The sequence below is a fragment of the Toxorhynchites rutilus genome, chromosome 1 (genome assembly GCF_029784135.1).
Source record: "Toxorhynchites rutilus septentrionalis strain SRP chromosome 1, ASM2978413v1, whole genome shotgun sequence".
NCBI lineage: Eukaryota > Metazoa > Arthropoda > Insecta > Diptera > Culicidae > Toxorhynchites > Toxorhynchites rutilus.
In genome coordinates, this window is record NC_073744.1 from 2153545 (window position 1) to 2166516 (window position 12972).

The following is a 12972-nucleotide window of genomic DNA, read 5'->3' on the forward strand; positions in this document are numbered from 1 at the left end:
ATCCTGGACTCTATAGAGCAGAAAATAATAAAACAACCGTCAATGTAATTTCCACATGTAGAAACCCCATAAATATCCCGAAAATTGGATTAACAGTTAACAATTTTGAAACCATTTCTCCCTTCCTAATAAAACACTCAGAATGTATTTCTGAAAATGAAATTAATGACATCATTAGAACAAATCATCTTTCATCATTAGAAAAAACCAAATTAATTCAAATTCTTCACCAACATCAAGCAGTTGTATCTAAAAAGGGGGAAAAACTCACATCCACATCAGCCACTAAACATAAAATTTTAACCACTAACGATATGCCAATTTACACAAAAAATTATCGGTACCCACATCATTTCAAACTAGATGTTCATGAACAAATACAAGAAATGTTAGATAATGGAATAATTCGACCTTCCAAAAGTCCGTACTCCTCACCCATATGGGTGGTCCCAAAAAAAACAGACGCATCTGGAAAGAAAAAAGTACGAGTCGTAATCGATTATAGGAAGCTTAACGAACATACTATAGACGATAAATATCCTATGCCTCAAATTGAAGAAATTTTGGATTCCCTAGGAAAATCTGAATATTTCACAACTCTTGATTTAAAATCGGGATTCCACCAAATTCCAATGGACCCGAAACATATCGAGAAAACAGCTTTTTCTACAGACAAAGGGCATTTTGAATTCACTAGAATGCCTTTTGGGCTTAAAAATGCTCCCGCAACCTTTCAGAGAGCAATGAATGATATCCTCGGTGATTATATTGGAACGAAGTGCTACGTGTATCTTGACGATATAATTATTATTGGATATAATCTAGAGAACCACTTAGAAAACCTTCAATTAATTTTAAAGCGTTTATCCGATTTCAATTTAAAAATTCAATTAGATAAATGCGAGTTTTTGAAAAGGCAAACAGAATTTTTAGGACACATCATAACATCCGAAGGAGTAAAACCAAATCCCGAAAAAATTGAAAAAATTCTTCAATGGCCTTTACCGAAAAATCAAAAAGAAATTAAACAATTTCTAGGTTTAATCGGTTATTACAGAAGATTTATTAAGGATTTTTCAAAAATCACACGACCCATGTCGAAGTATTTAAAGAAAGACTCGACAATTGAATTACAAGACACTTCATACATAAATTCCTTTAATACTCTTAAAAAAATACTATCCACAGACCAAGTACTGGCATATCCGCAATTTGATCATCCCTTCATTTTAACTACGGATGCATCTGGCTTTGCATTAGGAGCTGTCCTATCACAGATACAGGACAATGTCGAAAGGCCAATCGCATTTGCATCACGAACACTTTCGGATACCGAGTCACGATACGCCACAAATGAGAAAGAAGCATTAGCCATAATATGGGCGGTAAATAAATTTAAACCTTACCTGTATGGTCAAAAATTCACTCTTGTTACGGACCATAAGCCTCTAACGTTTATCAAAACTTCTGATAAGAATTCTAAAATCTTACGATGGCGCCTAGACCTAGAGAATTACGACTACGAGATTAAATACAAGGAAGGAAAATCCAATGTTGTAGCAGACGCCTTAAGCAGAATGCCAATTGAAGCAAATGTTTGTATCACAAATAATAACACATCTTCTAATATTTCAGATCCTAGAGACCAAGAGGACGGTGAAGCATCTGTCACCAATAATCCCCCACAATCGGACAATCCCGAGAACCATCCAAACCTTTCCGATTCCCAAACAATTCACTCTGCCGACGACTCCTCCAACTATTTCATCCATTTCTCCGAACGCCCGTTAAATTATTTCCGTAACCAAATGATTTTCAGAATTTCTCGACTGGATACCATAATACAAGAAACCCTATTCCAAAATTATCACAGAACTATAGTATCTCAAAATTCTTTCGATAAAGATCAAGTTACACACTTTCTCAAACTCTTTCATAACGGTAGACAAACTGCTCTCATGGCTCCAGAAAACCTCATCCAAACTATCCAGGAATCTTACAAGGAAAACTTTAGTCAGAAAGGCCATTTTGTTTTCACAGACCGAATGGTAGAAGATGTTCAAAATGAAAATAGACAGGACCAATTAATTGCAAAAGAACATGAAAGGGCACATCGCGGTATTACCGAAGTTGAAGCTCAAATTAAAAGATCTTATTTTTTCCCCAACATGTGCATAAAAGTGAGAAAATTTATAAACTCTTGTGAAATATGTAATACCCATAAATATGAGAGGAAACCATTCAACATAAAAATTTCTCCTAGGCCCATTACCGAAAAACCATTAGAAAGAATACACATGGATATATTCATAATAGATAAACATTCCTTTTTGTCACTTATTGATTCATTTTCAAAACATCTTCAAATGATATTTATAAAATCAAAGAATTTAGTACATGTTCAAAAAGCACTAGGAAAATACATAAGTACATTTGGAGTGCCCAGACAAATCATAACAGATCATGAAACAACATTCAGATCTATTCATCTTAAAGACTTTCTCAGCCAACTAGGAACACAGATAGACTACGCAGCATCTTCCGAATCCAACGGACAAATAGAACGTGCACATTCTACCATTATTGAAATATTTAATACAAACAAGCATAAATTCAGAACTATGGGCACAAAATCAATTGTTAAATTATCTGTAGCATTATATAATAACACTGTACATTCTTCAACACAATACACACCAAACGAAATTCTCTTTAACCAAAATAATATTGTTAACCCTCAAGAAATAATTAAAGACGCACAAGAATTATTCCTCAAAGCTAAGTTAAATATGGAAAAATCACAAAAACAAATTGTAAAACAAAATTCAAAGAAAGAGGAACCTCCAATTATTAATGATAAACAGGAAGTTTTTGTTATTCCCAACATCCGTACCAAAAAACAAGCTAGAGCCAACAAAACCAATGCTAACGAAGTAACAGATCGCACATTCAAAAATAACTGCGAAATAAAAAGACACAAAAATAAAATTAAAAGACCAAAAAAAAGATAACTTTTCTCTTTCTATCTCACATTGTATTACAGATGCTCATCTCATACATAGGAATCATCATCGTCATCTCAAGAATTTCATGTCAGGAGCTCACCATAAGAAATCTTCATAACGATCTTATATTAATGCAGAAGATTGGTTCTTGCAAAATCCAAACGGGAAATATTAGGATAATACATCCAATTAATCTTACAGACCTAGAGTCAACAATCAACCAACTTACAAGTTTGGTATACAATAATCAAAAGAATAATAATGTACTTAATCAGATTAGCAAGCATAAAATACGCGAATTGTATTCTAATTTTCTACAAATTAAACCAACTATTCATAAGAGGACCAGAAGATGGGACATCATAGGCACAGCATGGAAATGGATCGCCGGCAGCCCCGACGCCCAAGACCTACGAATCATCAACAGGAGCTTGAACCAACTAGTCAGCGAGAACAATCATCAAATCAAAATCAACGAACAGATTGGCAACAGTATCTCTGAATTAACAACCGCAATTAATCAAATAATTGAGAAACAGCATATCAATCAAATCATCCTCGACGATATCGACATAATTACAACAATTCTGAACATCGACACTATCAACAAAATTCTAATCAACATTCAAGAAGCAGTACTCTTCTCTAAAATGCGAGTTACCAATAGCAGAATATTATCCAGCAAAGAAATTAACCTGATAAAAACCATCCTCAACAATCAAGGAATTCAAATGGACATACCTGAAGAAGCACTCAATCTAGTGACCCCAAAAATAGCCACTAGCGAAAATACTTTACTGTACATTATCCACGTCCCAGAAATGGAACCGGAAGAATCAACAATTATCCGTATATACCCAATAAATCAGAACGGTATTGTTATAAAAGAATATCCCCAATTCGTAATCAAACAAGGTAGACAACTCCTTACCACAACGGAACCAGAAAACTACGTCCAATTAAACATTTACACAAAAGAGTTCAAAGACTCATGCATTTACCCACTTATAATGGGCAACGATCCGCATTGTGTGATGGAAAAAAGTGAAGAAACATCTGCAAAATTAATAGCTAATAACAAGGTCCTGATCACTAATGCAAAAGACCAGGAGTTACGTTCCGATTGCGGACCTAGTAACAGACATCTTTCCGGAAGTTTCATAATATCTTTCTCGAACTGCACGGTTACCTACATGGAACGCAACTTTACTTCAATCGACAAAATTAGCGAAGTTGAAACATTCCAAGGAGCTCTTCATGACCTTTCCATTAAAAAGCAAATCATAAACGATCACGATGTGGCAAAAATAGAAGAAGTAGCACTCTCGAACAGGAAACATTTAGACAAAGTATTCCTTCAACAAGAATCCGACCAAAAATGGAAATGGAGTCTAGTAGGAGGGACATCCCTGTCCTCAACTCTATTGATTATTATTCTATTTTTAATCTATTATCATCTGAAAGCTACTCAACAAAGGAAATCAAGGAAACGCCAGAAGTTGATAAACCTCGAACTCAACAACATCCTGCCAGGAATTCAGAATAACCAACCAAGTGCCGAGGACGACACTTTTTCACCCCCCCGATGAATCACGTTATGATATGCACACCAAAGGACCACGATCAGCACATTCCAAACATCGTACGATCGCGGCCAGCCAATAGCCATCGTTCCGCTGCATCAGCATTACTCATCGATATATACCAGCAGCAGAACCCACGACGCCGTTCAGTTCTCATTCAAATTCTTTCCGTGACCGTCCACGTTTGCTTAATAAATGATATTTAGATAATAAACTGTATGTTGATTATAATAAACGTTTTTTAAAAGCTGAACGTCGAAGGCCACAACAAGATTATATATATATAGAAGATTGCAAATTTTATTGAACATTTTCACAAGAGCGTCGTTTGCGCTTGTGGAAGCGGACACGGTTCGCTGACGAGCAATGACAATGAAGACAATGAAGTGTCTTTCTCAAGGCAGGCGAAGAAAGAGTTTGGATTCAGTTTGTCCACAAGGGCCCTTCTCAGGACTAGAACTGCAAAAGTTCAAAGTCTCTATAATTCAACACACTCAATCAATCTTAATTTTTACGCCTGATGGGTAAAACATGGTTTAACAGATATTTCTTCTTATCATATATCGATGCCTTATACTTGAACATTTAGAGAAATTGGCATTGGCTGAAAATCTCTTTAATAAAGAAAGAAAAAAAAAATTATACTTGAACTTGATGGTTCAGACATGTGTAACAAACCACTTCCTTCGGTGTTCAGTAGCTTTTTGGGATAGATTTTCCTAATTGCGGAAATGCCATTTCACCACCAAGGGTAGTTGTGGCTTGAACTTTACCCCAAAACATGACTACATTGGTTCGTTCATCCGGAGAATAGTCTGAAACATCAACATTGCGCAGCTCTCTGAATTCCTCATCAATTGGCTGAATCATTTCTCTGGGAACCAGATTAGGCAAATTTTGAGTAGGTGGTAGAATGGTTTGATGTTTTCTACTGATGACATTGGAGGGGTCCAGCATGGTCAGATTTATCATAACCGAGTGGTTGGAGTTGAAGTTAATACATTACATTAGCCTTAAATTCGTTGTGCCGATCTACAGACAGTTGATCTTTTACTTACTCCCTAATGAGTAGTTTTAGTCGTTATTCCAACCTAGACATTTTCCAAGCTTTCGTAACTTTGTTCATCAAATGCATCATTATTCAGTTCTTTTAGCGTTCGCATGAACACCAAGGGGCCGATATCGATCACTTTGAGAACCGCATGGTCTAAAATAACGCCAAGATATTTAATTGATGATGCCCTCTCCACTATTTGTCCATCATTGGTTACAGTCAGGTTGTTACTCTCAACAACACCTGTTGATATAACCATGTACCTCGTTTGAAAAATTGAAAATTGTCCAATTATAAACGCTTATTGCTCAGTCATTTCATGATGGATTGATGAAATTTTTGCGTCAATCGATTTCGGCACTCCATAACAACTTTTTATATTGAACAAAATAATATATGTCATGAAACTAACTATCGAACAATTGAAAAATCTCAACCCCTATCCTAATGGAAATACCCACTTCTGATTGGTCGAAATTGACGACACATGCGGCAGGTTCCTAACAGGGACATCAAAACCAAGCTGCCTGAGGAAATCAGCATTGCAAATACATAAAAGTAGGGCTTTTGCTCCCACCGAAATGTGTTCCCTAACAGAGACATCTAAATCAAGCTGCCTGGGGGAAATCGACATTGCAAATACACGAAAGTCGGAGTTTGCTTCGTGAAACCGATCGTGTATTGTGAAAAATTTAGCACAAGTGTAAGTGTAAAATTGTATATGGTAGCAGTTGTGTTAAAAATAACTTGATATATGAAACGATTTATTCTAATTTCTTAAAATTGAAAACCAAGGTGTATTCCCGCTCGAGAATGGGTCGTTTGGTTTAAGCAGAAAGTAAAAATTATAAAAAAACAATTACCTTTTCTTTTTAAATGTTTTCTCTACATTAAAGTAACATGTTTTTACTGATGAGAAAAAATGATAATCGTGTTCGGTATTGGTAATTATCTTATATTACATTGGTGAGTTTTTTTTCTTTATTTCATCCATATGTATCACAGGAGGCATCTCGTCTAGGATCACAGAGGGCGGTTTTCATCATATCTCGTTCCACTTCGGTATCTTTTATCTACTACGCACCATCCAACGACTGTTTACTATCCTTCTGCCATAATCACTCGGTAAACACTGGTGGAGTGAACAAACAATATCCAACAACCAAACAAAACGGCCCTTTTCAGTGCCACCAAATCATTATCAAAGAGTTTAACGATGTAATTCTTCAAACATACCCAAAATCAACAGATAGTCTGACGGAATCCTACGTCAACTATGCGGTCGTGTCTCGGACACAACCCCCCTGTAACTTTTTCATTTTAACCAGTTATCTAGATGATGCAATTTATTGTTCATTTTTATGTAACAAACTTGCAACGTGTCTTCCACAACAAATATCACTGTGTCGTTTGCAAATAAATTTACGTCACTATGTTTTAAGGTGAAGGTGGAAGCTAGCCACAATGGCGCTCATTTCTTTCATCTCCCTCCCTCACCCCTCGCCCGAAAATCAATAATTTTGCGAAACAGTGTGAAGAAAATGATCATTTTCGCACACTTCCTATCAAATAATATCAACCAAACTCTAATCGATTACTCACAAGATATTAAATTTTCATCTGCTGTCGCACTGTATAGTGAAAAACATCGGAAAACTCGAGCAAGTGCTCTGAAAGTTAAATTTTCATCTTTCAATCTTCGGCAATGGTTTTGTTTGCGTTGGTGAAAGCATCGTTATTTTTTCGACACTGATGCCAGACAACATCAGCGAAACTGCTATAGAAACCACTCAATAAAATGTAATTTCTGAGTCATAGCGTTTCATGTCATGAAAATCAATAGAATAAAATTGTGTTGATATCAATTCAATTTTTTTTTACGTTTAATGGGTCCATAATGTAAGTTTTAGAAACTTTAACATTGGGTAAGAAAAGTGTATTGCAGAGCTCGGAACACTGCCACGGCTGCCTATGCTTTCAAAAGCAGTAAACGGAAAAGTATTACATTCAATCAAAATGCCACGGCCAACGAAGAGAGGGGTCATGGCTCTCCAAAGTGAATATGTGAAAACAATACCAAAAGAGCCCCAATTCGTATGTGTTATAAATTTGCTCATGTTACGCTCCCGTATAATCAGAATTTTACTTCATATGCAAATGCACCTTCTATATATATTTATGTTTGCAATTGTTCATCGGAACATATCGTTCATACATTCTACTTCAGTATTGAATTGTTATTTTTTCATCAAATGTATTCAAGACTCGGGTCAATGATGCGCCACACAGTCTGATAAGTGGATTGATCTATTTACGTGTGCTTTGCTCTTCTCTCACAAACACTATTACCCCATTTTTACACGTGGGTTTACCTATACTACTACAGTGGCTAGCTTCCACCTTCACCTTAACACCTGTTTAATATCTTTAATGTATAGCAAGTATAGTACGCATAGCAAATGTATAATGTATAGTGGCCCCAGAACATTTCTTTGAGGCACACCCAAGTTACTACTTATAGTCTCTGTAAGTAGTGATCTGTGTTTGGTCGTAGAAGTAACTATCAAATCAGTTTATTATAGATCCTGATACACAATTTTTAAATCAATAAATACGGCCAGGACAACTTTCTTACTTTCGATAGCCTGTTTCTACTTCAAGAGCAACATATTGAGAGCCGTTTCACACGAATGGTGTTTTCTGAATCCAGCTGCTCTTCAACCAGTATCCCATTTTTCGTTATATCCTCCCAAAGTTGTTATTTGAATACGATTTCTAAGATTTTCTTGTATGGTAGCATATTCAAAGGTCTACGATCTTCTGGTTTTGATGATTTTGGATTTTTAAGAATAGGTACTCCGATAGATTTTTTCCAGCTATGCCGGCATTCGCCACGAAGCATCGATTCCTTTACTATGTATAATAGATGTTCGTCGACCTCCTCAATGTTTCCATGTTAATGGCTTCGAATAAAAACATAAAACATTTTTTTTTTTTAATTCGTTTATTTTTACAGGCTCAGTTACTTAAGTTTAAAGGAGCCGAATTCTTAAATATAATTTTAAAACTATATATATAAACAATTTTCTTACATCTATGGTTAGTAAGGTGGAAAACCGATTACTCGCGGTGTACTCGAGTTTAGGAGGGTGACATATTTTTAGGAGAAGGATGGGATATAAGGAAATTGTAACAATGTTGATGAACACTCAATTTATAAATCTATTCGTATATCTATAGTGTATTTACATTTCAACTTATTCTACTATTTATAGCAAGGGGACGAATTACCCGCAAAGGAAGGAAAGGAGGGTATAAGGATGTAGGGGCAATCACACACGAAGATCTATAGCTTTAAGGAAAACATATATATGGGACATGTAATCAAGGTCTAACCGAGCCAACACATCTCTCACCGGCACATTGGGCTGTCTTCCTCGGGCCCGAAGGGAGTTTTTTAAATTCGATCTGGCGACCAGATACACCTCGCACGACCAAACAATTTGCTCGATGTCGTGATAACCTTGGCCACAAACGCAGAGATTGCTGCTGGCAAGATTGAAACGGAAGAGTAGTGCATCTAACGAACAGTGATTGGACATGAGTCGGGAGAAGGTGCGAATAAAGTCCCGACTCAAGTCTAGACTTTTGAACCACGGTTTGAGGCTAACCTTAGGGATAATCGAGTGAAACCACCGGCCCAATTCATCTTCATTCCACTTGCGTTGCCAGTTAGCGATGGTATTTTTGCGGACTAAAGAATAAAATTCATTGAAGGCGATTTGACGCTGATAAATATCGCCTTCAATTGCACCTAGAAAAACATAAAACATAAAATAGAACAAATTTTGATTATGGGCGTAATTCAATTATTTCTATATGGAATATATATGAAAGAATGTCCACGTGGACAACAGGGGGAGGAGGAATCTAATCGTGCTTTTTCTGTCCACGTGATATGTGGACAGTTCCAAAGTGTTCTAAAAGTTGCATCGATAATCCAAATTATAAAATCATTTACCAGCGTTACAAATGGTTCGATCTCTACATAAGCATAAACGAAGCACACCCACCTGTTCGAATACATCTTTGCACAAAACATTACACGCACACAACCGCTTCTTTCATGAATGAAGCGAGCAGGAAAACAACACATGTTTTCACACAACTCGTCATTCGTTGAGGAACGGTCGATTCGGTGTGTTACTTTGTTAGACAATTCAGCAATGCGAAAGGTGTTTTTTGGCAAAATCGTTCACTCGAAATCTTTCGACGAACTTGAAGTTATCGCCGATGGTTTTCTGGCTGTACGGGATGGAAAGGTGTGTGTGTGCAAATAGCGTATCAGCGTTTGATACGCTGCTGATAACATGCGCGTGTGCTTGACCTTAACGCACCCCGACTACCAGTTGCTTTATCTTTGCTCTTTGCGCAGATAGTTGACATCGGAGCGAGAGCGGGGCATGAATCGCTTCCGGAGAGGGACTCGTACGAGCCGGTGACCCTTGCAGAGTCACAGTTCCTGCTGCCCGGTTTCATCGATTGCCACATTCATGCTCCCCAGTGTCCGAATATAGGGCTGGGGATGGACAAGGATCTGCTTGGGTGGCTGAATGCGTACACGTTCCCACTGGAAGCGCAGTACCGGGATGGTGAATTCGCGCGTCAAGTTTACAGCGCCGTGGTGCGTGATACGATCGCCAGTGGGACCACCTGTGCTTGCTACTTTGCGACGATTTACAACGAAAGCAACAAGGTGCTGACCGAGGAGATCATCCGCCAGGGACAGCGAGCGTTCGTCGGGAAGGTTTCCTCCAATCGACTCTGCCCGGATTATTATGTGTGAGTTAAGCTGCATTTTGTGGGATTTTTGTGTTTGATGATTTGAATTTTTTTTCAGTGAGTCCTCCACCGAAACTTCCATACGGGATAATATTGACTTCATTGAGTTCGTACTCTCGAAAAATGTTGATCGAGTTAAGCCGATCATTACTCCGCGATTTGCAATTACGTGTGATATGGAGTTGATGAAAAAACTGGCAGAATTAGCCAAACGCTATGAACTCAACATAACATCGCACATCTCGGAGAGTATCGGGGAAATCAAGGCGATCGGGGAGTTTTATCCCGAGCACAAGCACTACACGGATGTGTACGATGATGCTAAGCTAATGACCAGCCGCTGCTTGATGGCACACGGAGTACATCTGAAGGACACAGAACTGAAGGTTTTCAGCGCCAGGGGATCGTCGGTAGCACACTGTCCAACGTCGAACACTTGTTTGGGGTCAGGATTGTGTGATGTTAAGCGTTTGTTAGCCGCGAAGGTGAAGGTGGGACTGGGCACAGATGTTTCCGGGGGCAATAGGATGGGAATATATGATGTTATGAGAAGTGCCTTGGATGTGTCCCATCATTTGAGTATGATGAAGAAACAGGACGTTAAAGGAACTGGCAAGGTGACACCAGTCACCAAAGAAAACGAGGAATATACACCAATGAACTATAAGCAAGTTGTTTATCTGGCGACGCTTGGTGGTGCAGAAGGTGAGTTTTCCCCCCCAAGATGTAAATCATAATAACGTTTGCATTAAAAAATGGACTTTTTTCGGATGGTGATAAAAAAAACTAAAACAGATAATTGAGTTCGCGAACGGCCTTCGGGCAGTTAATTGGAACATTCGCCATGGCGGACGAAAACATGCGTGAAGGCATGTTTTTGAGTTGTTTCTTCGTTTTATTTATCAATTCCTTCTCTGTTTTCGCGATAAAACTGTTGGAGTAGATCTTACGCTTCAGTTTTGCCCCGAAATTCTCGATGGAACGCAGCTGGGGGACGTTGGACGAGTTCGCCGACTTGGGTGCCACATCGATATTCAGTTGCTCCATCTCCTCTAACGATCGCTTCGAGTAGTGGGCCGACGCCAGATCCGACCAGAACACCGCGTCTTCACCCTTATGTATTTCTCGAAGAACGAAGCAACTTCCGGCAGACACTTCGTACTATAAATTTCCGCGTTTACGGCCAGTCCAGAGCTAAAGAAGAGCGGCTTTGATATCCACTTCTCGCTGATTGCCAGCCACAGCAGCACCTTCTTGGGGACTTGTGTGTCAAATAAACTTCACTTCGGAGATCACTCCCATCGTGGGGAAAGAAAGATACGAAGTGCCCTGCTAGTCGTTGCCATCCAGGGTGAGATACGTCTCGTCGTCCATCACCACCGCCACGTCGCGATTCGCAGGGAAAATTGACTTGACCATCTTATTCAGCCGCTGCCGCTGCGTCATTGCCTGCAGCTCCGTGACCAGTTGACGGGACTTCCGCTTCCTGACTTGTATGTCCATGTTCGCCAGGTACTTTTTCACTGTTTGGCCGGTTGCACCAACCTACCGGTCAAGCGCACGCAGCGATGTAGCCTCTTATCCTCGATCTTCCTCTTCAGCATCCTTTGGAGCTTCTTGTCGCTAAGGGTCGTCGGCCGTCCGGAACCGGGCTTTCCTCCGATGCTCTGATTGATGTCCAATAGTGCCAAGATGTTGTAGATGCCGGAACGGACGTATCCGGCGTCCACAAAGTGCCGCACGATGTCCGTTTTAAACGCTGCAGGGTACCGTTCTTTGAACGCGCACACTTCTGAACGGAGTAGCTTCACTGTTTTCGCTATCACGGTTAGAGTTCGACTGATAGAGCTGTCATTTTTTTCTGCTGACTCATGGGTTACTATGATGCTGCATGGGTAGTTTCGTCAGTGCGCGTGAAGATAAACCCATGAAAATTCGTCAATTTTTGTCCATTTTTTTAATGCGTCAATTCGATAACCGTCGCACCAACGTTTGTTGAACTATTGTAAATATTCAAATACCACCTTCCAAGGCCTTGTCAAACCGTCTTCAAAAAACAAATTTGTCTTCATGAAGTTAAACATTAATTCCTCGTTTCTCTCCCCCCGTTAAGCTTTGTCAATCGAGGAGAAGGTGGGCAACTTTGCGATTGGTAAAGACTTCGACGCCTTGCTCATTGACACATCGCGCTATCCGATCACCAACTATCAGCTTCCAGCGGTGCTCACTGAGAAAAAATCACCCGAAGAGCTACTACTGGAACAGGTTCAAAAATTCGTCTACGTTGGAGACGACCGAAACATCGCCAATGTGTTCGTCGCCGGACAGCAAGTGAAATGAATTACATTCCAAGCGTGATGATCGAGTCGTAACAGTGGAATTGAAAATGTAGCATCTTTTTATCTAAACGAAATAAATTAACGTATAATTGCAAGTTGAGAAAAAAACAAAATCATTCGCTCGATCCACCCCCCATCATTGATCGTCA

At 39.0% G+C, this 12972-nt stretch overlaps 2 protein-coding genes across 2 annotated transcripts in view; one reads left to right on the forward strand and one right to left on the reverse strand.

Moving 5' to 3' along the window:
• The window catches only part of LOC129763330 (homeobox protein DLL-4), a 117224-nt gene that overhangs the window by 95040 nt on the left and 9212 nt on the right, over positions 1–12972 (reverse strand). The window lies entirely within an intron of this gene.
• On the forward strand, positions 9757–12918 carry LOC129763332 (guanine deaminase). Its single transcript, XM_055762295.1, has 4 exons — positions 9757–9964; positions 10078–10484; positions 10543–11189; positions 12598–12918. The coding sequence occupies exons 1-4, from the start codon at positions 9773–9775 to the stop codon at positions 12822–12824; spliced, it is 1473 nt and encodes a 490-aa protein (XP_055618270.1). The 5' UTR covers positions 9757–9772; the 3' UTR covers positions 12825–12918.